The sequence below is a fragment of the Astyanax mexicanus genome, chromosome 10 (assembly GCF_023375975.1).
Source record: "Astyanax mexicanus isolate ESR-SI-001 chromosome 10, AstMex3_surface, whole genome shotgun sequence".
In the NCBI taxonomy this organism is placed as follows: domain Eukaryota; kingdom Metazoa; phylum Chordata; class Actinopteri; order Characiformes; family Acestrorhamphidae; genus Astyanax; species Astyanax mexicanus.
The window spans coordinates 6,622,178-6,644,381 of NC_064417.1; the positions used below are offsets into that span (position 1 = coordinate 6,622,178).

The 22,204-nt window shown below is 37.4% G+C and overlaps 1 protein-coding gene across 1 annotated transcript in view; it reads right to left on the reverse strand.

Annotated features, from left to right (window-relative positions):
* The window catches only part of shank2b (SH3 and multiple ankyrin repeat domains 2b), a 204,809-nt gene that overhangs the window by 89,777 nt on the left and 92,828 nt on the right, over positions 1 to 22,204 (reverse strand). The window contains exon 13 of the mRNA XM_022683849.2: positions 11,581 to 11,923. Within this exon, the coding sequence (XP_022539570.2) occupies positions 11,581 to 11,923 (343 nt within the window). The remainder of the gene's footprint in view (positions 1 to 11,580; positions 11,924 to 22,204) is intronic.

Here is a 22,204-nt window from a genome sequence, read left to right on the forward strand (position 1 = left end):
AATGAAGATTTATAAGCTATTTACGAAGAGGGCCAATGAGGCTGGTAATAAGGACAGAGGGGACGTGACCTGAATTTGGACTTGGGAGGAAGCGTAAAGTCTGAAACTAAAGCAGAACCTGGGCAAGCACAGCACGTACAGCAGCCTCCGAACAGAACGTCCTCACTGCCCTTTCCTTAAAGAAGCAATGCTGCTGGCTATCAGTGCATATGAGATACGAGATTGTAAGTTTAAGCCCATTTTTTGGAGAGACTGGTGATTTTTGATGAGGGACACTGTAAACCCATAATTATTTTGAACTGAAACAAATTACCAGTCATTTTTATTTTATGTAAAACTGGATATTTTCAAACTTTATTTAACTATTTTAAATTAAAAAACATTTGTGGGCACATAAACATTTAATCAGAGATATTTGCATTGAATTAACTTAGAAGAAATAAGTTTAGTCTGTTGCCAATGGCAGCTTCTTTTCCATTGGCTTCTGGCCGAATCTATGTCTATGTTCACATTACCAGGTACCAGGCTGAATTGACTAAAATCAGATTTTTTTTGCTCAATGTGGCTCAGATCTGTTTTTTTCATGGATGTATGAACGTGCCAAATCCAATTTTGTCAAATCATAATTTTATTTAAATGAAATCAAAGAAAAATACTAATAACGAATTAAAAATACTATGTTATTTACCGTGAACATAACATTTAAAGTAGAATTATTATGCAAAGGAATTGATATAACAAAAAAAATGAATAAAATGAACTTGAAATTCAGGCATAATAAATAAATGATTTTAGTCTAATTAACACAAGTTTTCTGTAAACATTACTTAAAAATCTTAAGGCAACTGGTTATACAGGCTTACAGTGTATACACTGATTAAATAATGAATTGTAAACATTCTTATTAAATCCAACACAAATATAAGAACTATGACAGAAAACTAAATAAGAGTGTGTTGTAATATTATCATTACAACATTGTTAAAACAAGATTATATTATTGTTTCTCTTATTTTTAGATGATGAGTAAAATTTCTGACAGAACTCTGTCCTTTACTCTACTTATGAATTTCCTAAGTGACATATATTAAACATCCTGAGAGCATCACTACAGGACAGTGTGTGAATGTGTGTTATTTCATCTAACCTTAGTTACAGAAAGTAGGTGTGCTGGGTTAGTGATAAAGATAAAACTAGCTATTTTTTTAAAGTGTATTTTTGCTTCTACACGCATATTTAATGTTTTACATTCTATCGAACTAGTTATAAACTAATTTTTAGAACAAACTATTTAAATATTTACAGCTGTGTGTCCACAGTAAGAAATAAACATGCATAATAATCTGCTCACTCAATTTATTTGATTTAATTTTGAAGCTCTGGGAGCTTATGAGTTTTGAGAATTTTATTAATAGATTTTAGCCTATTGAGGCATATTTGTTTGGCTTGTTTTAAGACATAATAAATAAGAACCCAACTATGAATGGTCTAACAGCAGCAAAAATCTCTGACATACAAAATGACATAAAATAAGTCATGATATCTTCAGTATAAGATGACAGACTGTTCTGAACTGCAGTGTCTTTCTGAAGTTACTCACCTCAATCATCACCAATAAGGGCAAATCAGACCATTTATGCAAATGACCTCCTTTCCTCTTATGACGTGCCCTGTCCCCTTACGCTGAAAAAAAGAAACAGAAAATAGGCCCCGCCCCTCGCCGAGGCCCACTCCAGCCTATAGGAGCAGGTGAAATTGGGACGAAGCTCCTACACTTGCCCTCTATGTGACTTCTGCTTTAATAAGCCTCTGCTGGGAGGCAGTCCAATGTCAAAGCCAAAGGCAGCCGCACTACTAACTGCACAGGCCTGCGTGCCCAGATTAGCCTCATTACATAACAACACCTGATCATCATTTCCCACCAAACGAGCAGGAGACAGTGACGGCCGCCACACTTTTCAAGTTTCGCCCTTCTGTTCAGTTTCAGCTCTCCGAAGTTCCTACATGTACGTGCAGTCTGTGACTTGACAAATGTAAATAAAGATTTGTAAAATAACATGTACAATTATTAAAGAACAAACTGTTCCATCAGTACTAAATTAAAGATTAAAAAAATATTTTTTTTATTAAATTAATGTTTTTTTGTTTAGTTTTCTGGGTGTCATATCAGCATGCAGTGATCTCACAACCTGCTGTGCTACATAAGCATTCTCCTCTTTGGATTACAGCCTTAACCTAACCCAATTCTCACAAAAAAATAGGGACTTTGGTCCTGTTCTATATTTAAAATCTAAAAGAAAATACAATAAAATATATTTTCCCTCCACAGATATGAGCTGAATACTGAGATGAGAAAATGAGCTAGCATACTGGTTTTAAAACTCCTTAGCACTAAGAGAAAAAAAAAATTAAAAATCTTTAAACAAACCATAGATGATTATATTAAATTTATCAGTAGTACCCTACAACCACAACACTGTACCTGTTATAGTAGTGCAATACAGTTTACTGTTAGCTGCAAAGCTAATGGCAGATAATGAGTCCTAATGAAAGGAAAGAAAGAGAAATGTTTACTGTGTGGAAGTGACTTTTAATTTGTAAAGGATACATTTTCTATAGATGATTAGTCAAGGCAAGTTTGGACTCTTTTGTTTACAATGTTCATTTCACCTCTTGGTCTTATTTTTTTGCTAAATTATTTTTTTATTGTTTTCTGTTTTCAGTTTTTATCTTTATTTTGTCACATTTTTAATCTAAAATTAATTGCAGTTATCAAGGCATTTTTAACTCTACAATTCAATTGTATTTCAGCTGAGAAAGCTGATGAATGAATCTATAACTGGTATAGACTTAAAAGCTTCCTGTAATGAACATCAGTCAGTAACAGATGCTGTAAATACTGTAGTTCCCTTAAAACAATAAAACACCAGTTTATTATAGCTGCACATTTAATCACTCTTAATGTTATATTACTATTATAGAAGACACCCACACATGCCAGAGGTTATTATCAGGAGATTCTAGAATACTTAAATATGTCCTAAATAGAATCTTCCATGTAATACATGTATTACATTAATACATGAATTATGTTGCTCTGTAATAATAACATATACCAGCCCTGCTTAGTCCCAAAAAAAATAAAATAGAAATCTTTATTATATTTTAGTAAAGAAAGTTGCTGATTTTAGTATATATATATATATATATATATATATATATATATATATATTTTTTTTTTTTTTTTATTAAGAAGAACGAAATGCTGGATTAGCAATAATGGCTATACACAGCTATGGGGCAGTTCTTTTTTTTCCAAGCTGAATAAATGGCTGATGTTTGATAACAGACAGATGGCACTGTGCTGGTTAGATTAATACATTATGGAGTTTGATATGATATGTGGATTATGACTACAGTTCACTTCAGTCATTAGTTAACGAGCTCAGAACACTGGAATGCAGCAGTAAGGATAAGAGTGTGTTAGCCTGCATGCTAGCTGTTTTCAGAGATGTATTAGTGGCTGATTTTTGATAACAGAATGATGTTGCTGTGCTGGTAAGATTAGTAGGTTCTGAGGTTTGTTATAATATGTGGATTACGGCTATAGTTCAAATAAATCTTTAGAATTCACCTCAGGACACAGAAATTAAGCTAGCGGCGCAATGCTAGCTTACAGACGAATTTAGCAGTAAGTACTGGAGGGTGTTAGCCCCGATGCTAACTGTTTTCTGAGATGTATTACTGGCTAATGTTTGATATTAAAAATATGTTACTGTGTTGGTTAGATATGGTAAGTTTTATTGTTTGATAAGATATGTTGATAAGATATGATGTCTGTACATTAATCTGGTCTTTAGTTATAAAGTTTAGAACACCAGCACCAGGCTCATAGTGCCTGTCACTGTTTTTAGATTTTCTAATTTTGTGTATTTCATGTTTATATATACATTCTGATTCTATTCCACAATTCTGGCATTTGCACTGTATCATTTTTTTGCATCATGTAAATCACTGAGCCCTACTCATTTACCTTCCTGTTCTTTCATGTTTTTCATTTTTCTCCTGGTTAAAGGAACAAATAACATGTTTGTTATGTTCTAAATATAACCCTTTATACTGCTCTGCACTACTATTTGGAGGAAAAAGGGAAAAAAAGGTATGAAAATGGACCAACAGCCCAGCGCTCACACATCCGCCACCTTTCACATCCAGAAAATGTTCAGCTAGTAAATACAGCAGATTCTGACAGTGTCTTTGCAGTTCGTCACCTGGCCTCAGAGAGCTCCAGCTCTATAGCAGCACCGCAATGAGTGACAGCAACACTTATTTCCCGTAAGTCAGATGGGACTGTAATACCCCTGTAGTGAACAGAAACCACCGTCAGTGCTCTTACAGCAGCTGTCAAACCAGCCAGAGATCTTCTCATCCAGCTCAGACCAGCGGTAATTACATAAGCGCTGCTCTGCGGCTTATTTTCGGGAGGAAAAAGTCAATGTGGGCTGAGGTATTTATGCAAAACAGGGTGTATAGAAACAGGTTCACTAAGTATTAGATGTCGTTTAAGGCAGCATATGAATGGTCTCACCCACTTGTTTATTTATAACCCTCAACTGCAAAGCAAATAAATATCTCAAAGAGTCGAGCTCAGCAATCAGAAATGAAAGCCAGCGCTTGATTTTGTCATTCAGAAAACATTTACTGAATGCAGATGTAATTATATCTCTTAAATAAAAAAAAATATGCAATGGATTTTTGGGCAAAAATCTAATCCATAAGCATGAATGTGGTTAAACAGAAATCTAATGTTCACAGTGGTGCTAAAAGGAAACATCCATTAGAACAGTGGATTTAGTTTTAACAGGCCAGGATTTTTGTCAATTTTCTGCCTGACTTTACACTACTAAATCTAGAGGATTTTTATTCGAGCATTACATAAAAAGCTTTCATGTTTAATAAGGAACATTACTGAAAATCATAAATGTAGTTATAATAGAAAGTATAGAAAAATAGACACTGTTTACACACTGCTTTTGGATAACTTTATGCCTTTACTTCTGGTGCAAAAATTCAAGCAGTTCAGCTTGGTTTGATGGCTTGTGATCATTTTTAAGTGGTCTCTTTATTAATAAACACTGTAAATGTAGGTATTGTTATTTACATTGAGGTAGATATCTCTCTCATCTGCTGAATTGAAATGGACAGTGCATACAGATCCCTCCCTCAGACGAAGTCTGCAAGCTAATCTTGCTGTGTACTGTCTGAGGTTCTCAGCCAAAATGACTGAAATGGTGGATCTTCAACTGATCTAGTGGATCTTCATCTGATCTAGTGGGTGAGGCTCTGGTGGGGGTAGACAGGTGAGGAGTGGTGCCAGTGTGTTCTATGCAGGTTTCCTTATTGTCACGTCACAATAAGGGAGCATCCATACAGCTCATAAAAGCATATGAAAAAAGAGGGATGGATTTTTTTGAGCTTGGACTGTTTATAAGGGCAATTCAGACCCAAATAAAAATACAAAATCACACAAAGTTTTGCAAAATATGTCCCCTTATAAAATAAATAAAATAGTGACAGTCTTAAACTGCACAAACAAGGCCTGACACACAGTAGCAGAGAAGCATGTTCCCTCTGTTCCTCCCGGCTTTCTCCAGCATGACGAGAGTTCGTCCTCAGCCATCACAGCCAAGCACCAACCTGCAATTACCCAATGACATCAGAACTGACTGCAGCTGCTTCAGTTTCCCTCCGAGACTCTGAGGAGCGAGCATATTATCTAATACACCACAGAGCGCGCACACACACACACACACACACATGCACACACCATACGGTCATGGCCATAGCAACCAGTTCTGTAACTAGGGATAGATCCCATTCGAGCAGAGCACACAGCTATGGGGGCCAAAAACATATTCACAGCCTTCACTGGTTGCCAGACTTAGCACAACAAGATGAAAAATCACACATTCTTACGCTGATCTCAGGCCAGATAGGAGAATTTAGTTGTATATGCTCCACCCACAAATACTTTCAGAGCTGCGGTTGCCAGGTTGGATAAGCGTTATAAACAACCAACCTCATGAGAAGCTACAGTGCACTGTTTTTGTATCTAAATGTCTAAACTTAGCATGTATTATTATATAGTTACTGTGATATATACTGATTTATACAACAGTTAGTTCCAACCTCACAATGTGATTGGTTAAGAAGTGTTCTAGCCGTGTTGATATTTATGATAACATCACGGCCTTCTCACACTAAACCTGTATCACTCCGCCTACGCGTTGCCGAGTAATGGCGTATATACACAGGACAGCTTAGAATCATCAACAGCATCAGCGGCAGCGTTAGCTTAGCACAGGCTAGCGCTCAACCACGGCACGCTCACACGCAGCGCTGGCTGTCTTTTGTGGGAAAAAAGGGAAAGAAAATCGCTCGGCTAATGCCGTCTGACAGCCAGAACGCTAACCAGCCAGGCTAGGCTAAGTTGATGCTGAGCTAAAGCAAGCTACGCTAACCTAACCACAGTCCAGCCGGCTAGCTAAAACCAACACGACCCAGCAAAACGAGCAGAAATATATCAGCACATATAGTCTTTCCATTTCTTTCCTATAAGCTGCCTTATAGTGATCGTCTAGTGACTGAGCTACAATTCTGTATCAGTATCAGTAGCTACAGTCTCTCATTAGGCTAAATATGAACATATAACACTCTAAGGGCCCTATGTTAGTGGTCTATAGTGTACCGGTCAATTGCGGATTGTCCAGCGCGATTTAAGGTGTCTCTGGTATCATGAGGATGCAAAAAATATACGTCTTGCACAGCTCGAAACACGTTAAAGACATGTACCAATTCTCTTAATTAATCATGGATGTGTATTGGGTGTAATGTGAAATAAACCAATCACTGTGTCACTTTCACAGCACTTTAAGCATCTCAGCAGAAGATACTAACCTGTGCATAAAAATAACACTCTAAATGTCACTCGTATTGAGGAGTAAGAGGTGGAGCTACAGTATCTCAATAGGGTGACCAATGCTAATAGTCTAAATGTGAGTATTGCAATATACACTTAGGTGGAGCTACAGTCTACATCTAGGTACTGTGATATACACTGAGGAGGAGCTACAGTGTCTCGTTAGGCTGAGCATATAGAAAAAAATATTCTAAATGTAGGCACAGTCTCTCATTAGGGTGAAAATACAGCTGTGGAAACTACTCCAGTTTCTCTAATGTTGCTATTTGTAGGTATATGTTTAAAATTAACATTGTTGTTTTATTCTATAAACTGCGAACAATATTTCTCCTAAATTCCAAAAAAAAATATTGTGAACAAAAACAATATGAACAAGTTCATATTCATAAAGTTTAAAAGTTCAGAAAGCAATATTTGGTAGATTAACCTTGTTTTTTATTTACAGTTTTCATAGATCTTGGCATCATGTTCTCCACCACCAGTCTTACACACTGCTTTTGGATAACTTTATGCCTTTACTCCTGGTGCAAAAATTCAAGCAGTTCAGTTTGGTGGTTTGATGGCTTGTGATCATCTATCTTCCTCTTGATTATATTCCAGAGGTTTTTAATTTGGTAAAATCAAAGAAACTCATCATTTTTAAGTGGTCTCTTATTTTTGTGTTTCAGAGCTGTATATTAATCACATTGTAAATACAGGTATTATTATTATTTACACTGAGGCTAAGAATATATAAAAAATACTCTAAATGTATGTATTGTGATATAAACTGAGAAGATGAAGTTACAGTTTCTCATTAGGGTGAACAATAATGACTAAATAATCTAAATGTGAGTATTGTAATATACACTGAGGTGGAGCTACAGGCTATGTGTAGGTATTGTGATAATATACACTGAACTGAAGTGGGTATGTCAATTGCTCTCTAATATACTGAGATGGGTTATCGCTGGAGAAACAAGCCTCAGATCAGCTGAAAGCAGAGCACAGTGAGCATGGTTGGAGGCTGCAGATGGAGCTGGAGGAGAATAGGGTCAAATACCAGAGGACTTAATTCTTCCCTTTTAAAATGACATCTAATTAGATGGGTTTTTTGTAGTGGCAGTGAGTAATTGGCATGGCCCACTTACAGTAGGCCGCACTCACTCATCATCAGAATCCCCGTCGAGTGACAAGATTCACACACCCCCAGACACACGTCCAAACACACGCATGCACACATCTCTATCTCCCTCACACCCGCACTTGCTGTCAATCAGGAATTTGCTGTCACACATGCTCCAATACACTCTCTCTCTGTCTCTTTCACCGCTCTCCTTCTCTCACACACACTCACACACATTTTGAACCAGGCAGCTGTCAGATGTCGGAATGGGGTACTGTTTAAACTACTCTGATTGTAAAATCAATACTGATATACATATTTTAGATATCCTTTAAACACACAGTGCTCTTTCTAACATGTTCTTGTGGGGGGTTGGGCCCTAACAGTGGGGAAAAATACTGATTGCATTAGTTTACAGCCTAATCAAGAATGCTGGCAGCATTATATTGACTATAGGATGTAATTTAGACATCCAATCAGGAGATTTTGCTAGATGGTAAGCATGCTTACTGACTACTGACTCTGGAAAAAATAAGAGACCACTTGAAAATGTTGAGTTTCTTTGATTTTACCAAATTGAAAACCTCTAAAATATAATCAAGAGGAAGAATTAATGATCACAAGCCGTCAAACCAAACTGAACTGCTTGAAGTTTCGCACCAGGAGTGCACCAGCATAAAGTTATCCAAAAGCAGTGTGTAAGACTGGTGGAGGAGAACATGATGCCAAGATGCATGAAAACTGTGATTAAAAACCAGGACTATTCCACCAAATATGGATTTCTGAACTATTAAAACTTTATGAATATAAACTTGTTTTCTTTGCATTATTTGAGGTCTGAAAGCTCTGCATCTTTTTTTATTTTAGCCATTTCTCATTTTCTGCAAATAAATGCTCTAAATGACTATAGTATTTTTATTTGAAATTTTTGTTAGAAATGTTGTCTGTAGTTTATAGAATAAAACAAAAATGTTAATTTTACTCAAACATAAATCTACAAATAGCAAAACCAGTGAAACTAATTCAGAAATTTAGAATTTTGGGTTTTCATAGGCTGTGAGCCATATTCACAAACAATAAAATAAATAAGTGCTCAAAATAGATCAATCTGTGATATGTAATACATATAATATATAAGTTTCACATCTTGAATTGCATTACTGAAATAACTAAAGTAACTTTAAAGTAATGATATTCAATTTTTTTGAGGTGCACTAGTATATTATGCAAACAAAAACAGGCCTTCTCGACAAGCTTGTCAAACCTCACAACAGCATCCACACAGGACTAAATTAGAGGGCAGAGAATGGAGGGGTCAGCTCACTTATCTACATCCTCTGTTCCCAGCTTTCTCTTACCACGGGTGAAATGTTGGCGCTCTGGGCACACGACAAATTTGTTTAGCGATTTTGCTGCAGCCAACTCGACCCAACGAGGTGCAAAGCAGCCCAGTGTGAGTGGATCAGGTGCTGTGCTCACACAGGCACGAGCCAACCTCTACTGCTAATCCATTTAACAGGCAAATGCCCAACTCCATGCCACTGTTTCAGGACCCAGGGGTATACTGTATATTCTCTTTTTGTGCACACAGCACGGCCTGCCTCGTCTGAATCTATCTGCATGTGAAACAGAGCTAAAGCCCCACACAGAGGTGCAGCGGACCTGAGTGGCACTAATGTTTGCAGCATTATGCGAAAAAAAGAAGAAGCCATATTCCCTATATAACAGGGAATCAGCCATTTAATGAAGTAATAAAAATAACAAACAGGATGAGTTTCTTAAGCCTGTCTTCTGCCTGAGAGTTTAATGCGGCTAGGAACCACTTAATTGGACAGGAAAAGGTCATTAGACCATGGACAAATCTTCAGTGACTGATAAAAAACAGGTTTGTGCTGCAAGCTATTATATAACAGACAAAAAAGCGTCTGCCAAATGCAATGTAATGTAATGTACTGTTGTTAAATGACGACTCACACACATAACAGTTTTCTTCTAGATCACTAATTGCAGGCTTCACATCAACAAAGAAAGCCATAGTGCAAAAGTATAGAGGTTCTCATCTGACTTTCATATGAAACGATTCTGGATCTGGATTTCTTTCTATAACATAGCCTGTCTTGAATGCAGTACTGCAAAGATTAACAAAGCTAAAAAATCTACTGTTAACTCTTGGTCTGATAAATTCCAAGCATTTAACCTTTTACTCCAGCAATAGTCTTTATGATTCTCATGTCTTATGCTGCATTTTATTCTCTTTTCTTATAGAAATTTTTCATCTCTCTCCCCTGTTTTGTATTATATATACTGTATGGTTTGTTCTATAAATAAATAATAAAAACTATAATCACAAAAAAAATCTACAATTCAAGTCACAGGTTATTGATTTATGCGGCTTTGGTTTCATTTCAATCTAAAAATGAAGAAAGCCTGTGTGTGTGCGGCGCGCTGTGGAATACCAAGTAATTGAACAATGCCCAGAGTCCTTGGGGCACATTGGCGCCGGTATGTATTCTCACCTGTACTGAGAATAATGGTTTAAAATTTGATAGGGATGAATGGTGCTTAGTTCCACTCTACAATCCTCAGTCTCACTTTAAAATTTGAAGTCTCTCCTTCCAAGCCCTTAAATGCTTATTCATTCTATAATGAATTCGTCTTGCTCTAAAAAATCCTCATTCAAGAAACTAGATTCTAGTCTTTCTCTTCAAACCTTGCACTTGTCTCAGTGCCAATCTTGCCGAGCTTTTTCACATCAGCAGTATTTGTTTGCGTTAAAACAAACTCTTGTTTGTTTGCATACTTGTATGGTATATCTGAGCGGACGTGAAATTAGTAATCACACTCGATTGTGGACCAAAACTACCATGGCCTATGCCAGTTTTAGATTAGTCTACGGTCAGTCATTGGTTTGATTCATCAAATTTACAATATCTTATTTCAAAAGGTGGGCTTGATGACCTTATGACCACAGAGTTTAGCGGAAAACAGTAGGTAATTCAGCCTGTAATTTTATCAGAGGACGTCTGAGAAAAACACATACATGGTTGTTCTGGACGGAAATAAAATCCCCCATAAAAGAGAAAATTACTGCAGGACCTCTTGAGAAACTAATCTTGTCCGGATAGGGCTTAAGTCTGTTTCTTCAAAAGTGCCCTAATAAAAGAGATTACATATTTACTTATAAAATATCAGTACTTTCCATGTTTAAACATGGAATCGAGACATTTAATTAATTTAAATTTAAATGTCATGTTCAGCTTTTTCTATTGTTCTTAGAGATGGAGGACAATCATTGAAGTAATCATTGACTAATTGACTAACATAAAAAAACGAACTAACAAAATAATCGTTGATGGACACGCAGTTAAGGTGTCTTTCTAAAGCTAATTTAGGTCTTAGTAACTAATATCAACTGCTATAATTATTCCTCTGTATTTATCTTTCATTAAGTTTATGCAGAACCACACCACTTATCTTAGGACTTGCCGAGACTGACCTGCTGTGGCGCTGGGGGGTGTGTTGTCTCCGGGCGTCGCCCTCCCCCAGCCGGCCCAGGGAGGGCGAGCGGCTGCGCGGGGGGCGGCTCCCCCGGCCCATGGTCTTCACCGTGCCATTGGGGCTGTTCTGCATCTGCTGGGGCCTGCGGGGCGACAGGCTGCGCAGGGGCGAGGGTGAGCGTGAGGGCGAGCGTGGCGCAGGCAGCTTATTTACGTTCAGGTTGTTGTCGCTGTTGGAGCGCAGGAGCACCCGTGGAGCAGTCAGAGTACTCCTGCCCGTCTGTGGCTGCTGCTGCTGCCGGCCCCTGCCCGAACACACCGCTGGAGCCTCCCGGAAAGGCACTAGTGAGAGGAGAGAGAGAGAGAGATCTTTAGTGGTACCACTTTAAAATAAGACTACCTTTATAAAGGGTTTATAAATGCTTTACAATTAGTTTATTAATGGTTACTAATTAGGTTGTAAATTCCTTAAAAATCATTAGTTATAATCAGTTATAACACATACGTAGAAAGGGCAACAATGACCTGTTGTTTGCCAAATAGTGAACCCACAACCCTTTATTGTTGCCCTTTCTACGTATGTGTTATAACTGATTATTAGTGATTTTTAAGGCATTTACAACCTAATTAGTAACCATTAATAAACTAATTGTAAACCATTTATAAATGTAGTCTTATTTTAAAGTGGTACCTCTTTAGTGTACAAGTGTACAGTGTTTGCTTTTTCAGTTTTGCACTGAAGTCACAATGCTAATATACAGTAGCTAATTTACAAGAAATTAAAGCTCATGACCATCAATTTACATTATACAAACTGCATGCTTTATCTTCACACACTTGCCTCAAACTGTGTTAAGATGTTAATTAACCCCACACTGACTTGCTCCTATAGTTTCTGACACCATATAACACGAGCCCTGCACATATCTCATATTAACTAAGAAAAGTTAATATTAATTAAGAAAAGTTAAGGAGAGCTGTGTGCTATTCTACATGAGGGATGTCCAGGGGTGGCTTAACGCACAGGCCACCCATGGCTGCATTGTTGAAGCCCATACAATGATTAGAACCCACAGATTGGCCACATTTTATTTAATACAATTAAAAAAATTTAAAACTTGAACCCTCATTGGCCTGTTGTACGGATAAACACTATGTGAGTTCAGGATTGGTTGGTTTGGGAAGGATTTCTGGCAGACATTACAACTTAGACAACTTAAAACAAGGACAAAAAGAAGAAAGTTTTTTACAACAGGTCCATATTTCTGTTAAGCAAAACCATGTAGTTCATTTATTGTGCAATAATTGATGCTGAAGTTGTGTGGATTGTGTTCATTCATTTATTTTTTTTGGGGCCCAAACTCCATTCAAGTGACCAGGAAAAGAAAATGGTTAAAAAGTTAATGGTTGTGCTGTATTTGATATTAAATTGTAAAAAAAATAAATAAATAAATAAATAAATTCTGGGGGGCCATGGAAAATGTATGCATGTAATGCAAACTGAGCATTATATAATAGTGTGGTTGTTAGTGTAAAGTTGTGAAATGCAACAGTTAATATGTATTTTTTTTTGTTGTTTTGTTGTGATACAGTCACATTATATAAACGTTTTTTTTTTTTTTTTTCAAAAAATCATATTTGTAAGAAATTATGAAATTATGCTTTGATAAAAAAAAACAAAGATCAGTTTTACATTCAATTTATTTGTGGTCTGAAGTCTTTAAACAGTCAAAAGAATTAAAATCATTTATTTTTGTTTGGAGGATGAGAAGGCACACTATTCTAAAAAATATGACCCTAGGGGTATACGGTAAGGTTGGGGTTTTGTAATTAAGTGCCCAGTGATGGAAGCAACAAGAAGGTACTTGTTTATATAAAAATGTCCAATATATCAGTGAAAGATATCTGTCTGCCCAGGTTCTAACCCCTCTGTAACTATGCTTTACCCCAAACCTTTTAACATTTAAAGCCTGCATGTACTTTAAAGCACTGTCTCAGGTGACCACATGTTCTTGTGCATTTGCCAGGTTGATAGAGCAGAGTGTGTGTGTTAGTGTTTGTTGTTGCACAGGTGCTGAGTGAAGCACATAGCCTGAGAACTTGCCTGGAGCCAGACTGAGGCAGGTTTTAAACTTGCTGTTTGTAAGTTGTATCTAATGAAGAGAAACAGGCCCAGACTACTGAACATCACGGTGAACCAATCGCAGGTTTCCTCACTTAGCCTACGGCATCTCCGGCACAGACAGACCTATGAGTGACATGTTTCCTGACCAATCAGACGCACATCTGTGAAAAATGACAGAAAGGTGTCTCCTTCTGGTCACAGACAGTACTATCCAGCACTGTGTCTCAAACCTGTCTACTTGATCTGCCTCATGGCCACAGTGCTTCCACTCACTGGCTACTTTATTAGAAACACCTCCACCTTCCCTGTGCTTTCACTTACTGGCCACTTTATTAGAAACACCTACATTGTGATTCCAAAGACTGGCCACTTTATTTGAAACACCTTGCTTCCTTGTGCTTCCATTCACTGGCCACTTTATTAGAAACACCAACACTGTGTTTTCACTCACTGACACTTTATAAGAAACACCTCCCCCTACCTTGTACTCTCACTTACTGGCCACTTTATTTGAAACACCTACATTGTGCTTCCACTCTCTGGCCACTTTATTAGAAACACCCTACTTCCTTGTGCTTCCAGTCACTGGCCACATTTTTAGAAACACCTACATTGTGCTTCCACTCACTGGCCACTTTATTAGAAACTCCTGCAATGTGCCTCCTCTCACTGGCCACTTTATTAAAAACCCCAACATTGTGCCTCCACTCACTGGCCACTTTATTAGAAACACCAACACTGTGCTTCCAAAGACTGGCCACTTTATTAGAAACCCCAACACTGTGCTTCCACTCACTGGCCACCTCATTAGAAACACCTACAACCTTTTACTCCCACTAACTGGCCACTTTATTGCAAACATTTAATGTTATTTGGAATTTTTGTTTAAGCATTACATTTTACATACTTCAATAACTGGCCATTTTATTAGAAACACCTCACCTCCTTATCCTCCCACTTACTTTATTACTTACTTTATTAGAAATGCCTACATTGTGCTTCCTTTCACTGGCCACGTGATATGTATCCACTGGCACTTTACTTAAATGCATTCTGCTGTGCCGGATGTCTTAGACACACCACATGGGCGTGTCCATGACGTTTTTGAATTTAAATGAAGCAAGCGAATGAGGCAATCATATATATATATATATATATATATATATATATATATATATACATATATATATATATATATATATATATATATGTATATATATATATATATATATATATATTTTTTTTTTTTATCGACCTGATCGTAATCTATTCTTTTCTTCTCTCCTGTGGCTGTTCTGTGTGTGTGAGGCTCGTATGTGTGCAAAATCACAGCCTGCTGTTTACTGATTGGGTGGATGCAGTGTGGCGGGCGGATTTATTTGAATAAAGTTGAGCTCTGCTGAACTTTTTCACTGGAAGGCGGGGCTTCGTTCAATGCAACGCAACCCAGCTAGTACGGCATGCAATGACTCTCCCCATTGAAACTAATAGGATTCGTCGAGGCTTAATTGCCAGTGGACACATGCTGTAACAATCCTTTATACATAGACGTGAATGTAAGAAAACAGCAGCAAGTGCAGGACAGGGTCACTCCATGAACAGGATTGGGAATCTCTACTTTATCTCACTCATTGAAGATTAGTTTGTGACCACAGAACCTGTGTTTTCTTCTTTGTCTTTTTTTTACTTGTCCAGCAGTTCAGCAAACTTGCTGAATCATCACAGAAGGTCCTAAAGTCCACAGTCAGATCGTCCATCTCCTCAGGTAAATCCAGTAACTCCCACAAAGCCTGATCAAAACTCTTTCCTTCACCAAATCCAGCCAAACTCTTCGTCTCATGAACAGCCTTCGCTCATTTGAAGTCCAGCTGAGGTGTTCTGTCTGTCTCGGTCCAGAGCTGGGTGAGAAATCCCTTGTGTTTAGCTCTCACTCTGGATGCATGATTAACAGTTATATTTATGTCTCTGTTGGTGAAGGTGTGGGGGCGCGGACGAAGTTGAAGCGCATCTCCAGAACATTAGGCCATGTGCAGCCTCGGCGCACATCCTGCTCCGCTCCACAGTCGCACCAAGGCGAGAGAGGCTATAAATACGACAGAAACAGAAGAACTCCTTATGGGCGGGGACAGAGCATGCCATCAAGCACGCGCTCCGTGTTAAGATTAACAAGCTGATGTAATAGCACCTCGGTGGGCCTCATCATAGCAGCTTTTCAGCTAATGACGTTCATAACGACGAGGTAGGTTCTCGGGAGGCGTAACCTCATTTTCATACAGACAGGGCTCTATGCAGTGATATAGCTGAGGTATTTAAAGGAGGCTTGAACCTAAACCTAAGAAATAAAATACTAATACAGTTGCTAGGTTATAATTGTGCTTATAGACACGACAAACCAACTAACCAGCTTAATTCCTTCCATGCAACATATAACTCTGTATCATTTAATTCAATCTCTTAATTCAACACACATTAAAAAAGACCACTAGTCTTCCTATAGAGACTACAGCCTCTTCCCACAGGTCTCCTAGTGACTGTTCTAGGGTGTTCATGGAAAAATTTCAAAAAGAAAGAGAGACCAGCATGTTCACTCTAAAGTTCTTTGTGAATTACCATTCTTTCTAATTATGCATTAAAGATATGTACAAAGTTTTCATTCTTGATGGATGCGCTGTATTTATTTATTTATTTTCAACAATTGAGTACATACACCTTTATACCTTTATAGGATTCCTCAATTTGTAACTGTAAATTATCCAATTCTGTTTCAAAAGCTTTTCTAAAAGGTGCCTTAAACCACCTTAAAGGATTCCTCCAAAGTTTCTTAAAGAAATTAAAGATCCACTAACCTATACATGTATTCCTGTACTGTAACCGAGGTGATTTAACAAATTCAAAAACACACATTAAAAGAAGCAGGATGTACCCTGATCAAGTGTGTTACCTCAGGAAAAAAAAAAAGAAATAAGGGATTAGCCTCACTGCTCCAATACTTTTGGAGGGGACTGTGTTTAGATTTCATTCCTCGATTCATAGTGTCACATACAGCTCTGAAAAAAATAAGAGACCACTTAAAAAGGATGTGTTTCTTTAATTTTACCAAATTGAAATCCTCTGGAATATAATTAAGAGGAAGATGGATGATCACAAGCCATCAAACCAAGCTGAACTGCTTGATTTTTTGCACCAGGAGTAATAGGCATAAAGTTATCCAAAAGCAGTGTGTAAGACTGGTGGAGGAGAACATGCCAAGATGCATGAAAACTGTGATTTAAAAAAAACTGAGTTATTTCACCAAATATTGATTTCTGAACTCTTAAAACTTTATGAATATAAACTTGTTTTCTTTGCATTATTTGAGGTCTGAAAGCTCTGCATCTTTTTTGTTATTTCAGCCATTTCTCATTTTCTGCAAATAAATGCTCTAAATGACAATATGTTTATTTGCAATTTGGGAGAAATGTTGTCTGTAGTTTATGGAATAAATCAACAATGTTCATTTTACCCAAAATCAATGCAGCGTTCTTTAGCTTCCATGGGACATGGGAAAAGTTATTGGACACAATACCAATTTTCTTTCCCTCAGACATTTAATTTGTCAGTGCATTGTATTTAAGTCACATGGAGGATAAAATGAGCTGTAGTACACTTATCACACTGTATCATTACTCAGTACCAGTTTCGTCAGGTGCAGTGGCTTAAGGGAAGTGAACTAAATGGCACAAATGTTGGCCCCATGTGGACCTGCAGGAAAAGGTTAATCAGCAACAGCTGGAGGTGAAGATACAGCGCTAACAGACATGCTCATCCCATCACCATAGAAACTGTGGAAACCTTCAAACGAAAACATCCTAGCTGGCTGGTCAAGCTGGGTAAACTGGTAGATCACGCTGTACCAATCTGGGCAATGATGAGCCTAATGGATTTCAGCCAATCAACCAAAATGACCAGCTTAGTCAAGCTAGTTAAGTTTGTTTTGCGGAGCATAAGGTGTGTTTTCATTTGAGCTTGATGGTTTGATTGACAACAAGCATGACCAGTATGAGCAAGCTGGTTGACCTCCATGATCAAACAGAACCACAAGTCAAAATGGTTAAGGTGGTTGACCAGCTTAGCTTCTGACTGTGTCCAGTGTCCTCATGCTATTAGCATAGCCAACATTTAGCTATTTTTGCTAATTCTATGCTAATTCTAATTCCTGTTACTTTTCATGTTTTGTGTAACAGGAATAAAAGTAACAGGAGTGAGTTTCAGTATAGGAATGAGTGCCATTAACTGTAGTGATGTTTTTGTTATAAATATCAATTATTTGAACATGCAGTCAACCATTGTTTTTTTAAATACATTTTTTTTTTTAGAATAAAAAAATCAAATAATTTAGTGGACTTGCTTTTAAACATGCTTTTTAAATCTCACATGAGTTTTGTAAACACTTTTGGCTTAGAAATCTTGTAAAAAATTAAGTAAAGCCGCCTTGACCAGTACATTAAATGCATGTGTTTTTAGATCCAGGGTTGAAAAGATTAAAAAATAAGTTTAAATGTTACAACAAGCAAAGGGCACCCATTCGGTGGAATGACTCATATATATATATATATATATATATATATGCCAGAAAATAAGGCATTTAAAAGCTGGGACACATTTAAACTCTGCTGATATTTTGTGGTTTAAGTGTAGAGTTAACTTAATTCACAAATCAATGATTCAAAAAAGTTAACAAGCTCATGCATTGATATAACGCTCTGACCTCGTGTACACTCAGCCGCTTAGAAACTCAGAGACAGACACTGCATTATACTTCAGAACGTGTGTTTGTGACTGAAAACTGAGAAATAAAGTAGCGAACGAGACACAGAAAGTTACTGTGAAAGAGAGATTACTGTTAAAATTTTCCACAATGGAATAATCAATCACGGATCTTCACTAGAGAGCGATGATGCTGCAGTTTTAGAAGCGGTAGGATTTTTTTTTTGCCAAATATATGCTTTATATGCTGATATGCTGAGGTATTCTAGGGTTATTAAGCTGTGAATTTAGTGTCACACTCCTCCAGCGCACTAGTGATTCTTTGGCACGCGTTACACAGTTGTGGTGAGGCAACTTCAGAAAAGTATTTGAGGCTTGGTAGCACAAACGTCTGGTCTAAAATATTCAACATTTTAATAATTAAAATCCTTATAAAGACTTTTCCACCGTATGTATGGTACCATGCTGGTGCTGCGGCTGTGTTAATTCACTGGGAGCAGAACTTTTTCCTTTAGAAGCAACCGCTTTTAAACACATCTTACATCCAGAACTTATTTGGTCATAAAACCAAACTAACAAACTAAAACCAAACTAACCCAATCGCTGTGGTGGTGTTGTTTGTGTGTGTGGCAAGCATACAGGAGGAGGATCACTCGGAGTCCAAAGGAAGAGTAAGTAGCATAAGTTTAAACTGAGAGAAAATCATTTTTTTCCTAAAGCACATCGTCCTTAACTGTAAATATAAAAATTAATTGATAAAATCGATTTATCGCCCAGCTCTAGACCATAGTCAGCAAACTTAATGACCTTACTGATTCAAAAGTATGTAAATAAGCTTGGCCTAACAAGTCAACCAGTAGACAACTAGACCAGCTTGATCAAGTGACCAGCTAAAACAGCAGGTATGTTATCAGCTTGACCAGAATGACCAGCTTTCCATCAAACAACAGCTTAAATAACCTAAAACCAGCAATGAGGCTCCATCCAACTAAATCTGTTATTGGGAAGTGATATAGTGTTATGCTCTGACTCATTTCCTAAAACAAAGTTGAACATCTCATAGCTCATACTGATACTTTATATCAAACAAACACTTTATATCAAAACACTTTATATTATTATTATTATTATTATTATTATTATTATTATTATTATTATTATTATTATTATTCATACAGAAAAAGGCTTTATATGTAAGTGTGCATGATCCAGTTAATCAACTGCTGAGAAAAAAAATAAATCACAGAATAAAATGAATCTGCCTCTTAATAGAGAGATCAGTGTGTGTAATCTGAGTTCTAGTGCGCAGGGTTACTCCGTTAGTGACACAGCTCTCATCTCAACTGCTGGTGAATTCATTCCCAGCCTCTCGAGACTCAATTAAACCGTCATTATGATAAAAAAAGGAAAATTACTGCACAATTATAGCGAAATAACAGTAAAACCTGTTTTTCCTCTCTCAATCCATTTCATCAGACCACCTCTCTTCTACACCTCCAACACAACCACCACGTGCATCTGCTGACCCCCACTCCAGACCCCCCATAACCGTGAAAAGTTTACCTGCCAAACTTAAACACACTCAGTCACACACACTCTAAAACCCCAGCACAGGTGCTTCCTCTCCTCTCACCTTCTTTCTTGAGCGCGCTCAGTATGGACTTCATCTCGGCCGCTGTGTGCTGCTCGGCGGCTCCTGAGCGAGGGAGTCAGCGCACAGGAGCGCGGAAAAGGAGGACGAAGAGGAGGACGGAGGGATGGCGGGAGAGGGATGGAGGAAAGAGAGCGCTCAGCCCTCCCCCATCATGCCTTCTGTGACTCTCTGGGAGAGAAGAGCCGAGAGCTTTGCACGTTTACTCCACATCCCTCTCTCTCTCTCTCTTTCTCTCTCCCTCCCCCTTTGGTTTCTCTCCCCTATCTCTCTTCACTCCTCCCTCCACCATCTATCTCACTTCTTCACTCTCTCTCTCTCTCTCTCTCTCTCTCTCTCTCTCTCTCTCTCACTGTCACTTCATCTCACTTTTGCTCTCCTCATTTCTCTTCCTCTTAGTCTGCTTTCTCTCCAGTTGGTACTTTTCTCTCTCTCTCATTATATTTTTTCTTTCTTACCTTTCTTTCTTTTATTCTTTTATTCTTTTATTCTTCGTTCACTATCTTTGAGTGTCTCTCACTCTCTCTCTCAAGAGAGAAAGACAGAAAGTTAGAGTGAAAGACCGAAAAAGATATTTTTACTTGCTCTTTTTCCCTCTCTGCCTCTATTTCTCTCTCTGTACAATTCTTCCCTCCACCTTTCTTTTTCTTAATCTCTCTCTTTTAACTTCTCTCTCTTTTTCCATTTATTGCTCCTACTAGTAATCTACACTTTCATTTCACTCTTTCTCTATTCACTTGTCTTTTCCTTTATTTCTTTCTTTATATCTTTCTTTTTCACTTTCTGTTTCTTGTTCTCTCTCTCTCCCTCCATTTTTCATCTTTCATGACTTTCTCTGCGTTCATTTATTTTTTTTCCTGTTTCTCTACATTGATCTCTCTCTTCCTCCCTACCTTTCTTTTCATCTCCAAATTTCACTTCCTAATATAAATTTGCCAACATTTATCTCTTTTTTATTTCTTGTTCCACTTTTCTATCAGTAGGAGAAAAGATAAGTGGAGGGAAACATAGATATGTTTCCCTCCACTTATCTTTTCTCCTACTTTCTTTTCTATATTTTCCCTGTATTCCTCTCAATCTCTCTCTCTCCATTTAACTTAACATAAATTTCCCTCTCTTCCATTATTTCTCTCTCAATCTGTTTCTCTTCTTTTTTCTTCTTCTCTCTTCTTTTCTCACTTACACTTTGTGTATCTCTTTTCCATTGCCCACTTCTTTAATTTCTCTCTCGCTTTCGTCTTTCTCTATTTGTATTTTCTTATCTTGCTCTCATTCTCCATTTCCTTTTCTTTTTCTTCTTCAGTTGTTATCCCATATCTCCATTTCTCTGTCTCCATCTCTCTTGCTCTACCTCCAGTTCTATCTCTCTATTTTCCCTCCTTTCTGACTTCCACACAACTTTACAACTTTACAGTAGAAGGAAAGATCTTACTGGAAGTTAAAGTAAAGGACTTTATTCCAGGTCAGTTTGGAGCATTTCTATTGGTCCATTTATTATGAAATTTTAACATAATGTACACACTAAGAAAAGTAAGTACAGATTTGTACTTAAAAGGGTAGAAAGCTTGTCGCTGGGGCTGTATATACTGAGGTACAAAAAAGTACCTTTCAGTGAAAGTCCTTTTTTGTACCCATGTGTTTTGTGCCAGTAAAGATTATAAAGATTATAAACATTATCATCAACTAAATATGGCTCAAAAACTTGATGATCGAACATTGTCTGGCTTTCAAATAAAAAATTGGCAATTCAAATATATATTGTTCATTAGTACAGTGATGCAGAATACTGAATGTAGCCTTTGGCTGGTTAAATGGTACAAATCTGTACTTATTGCTGTTAGAAATTACTTTGTACTTCAGAGGGAACAAATCTGACCCTGTAAAGAACAATATTGTACCTTTGAGGGTACAATTATGAAGAGTGTACCTTTGAGTACAAAAAAGTACTCATATCGTACCTCTGTTTTTTAGAGTGTAAAGAACAACTGTCAGGTTTATATTACGTCAAAAAGCAAAAAATGTTGGAAATGGAGCTACTAGTTTTTTGTGTGATTGTCTCTGTTTGCTTTTTCTGCTCTGTATTGTTTCTGCTCTGCAGCTT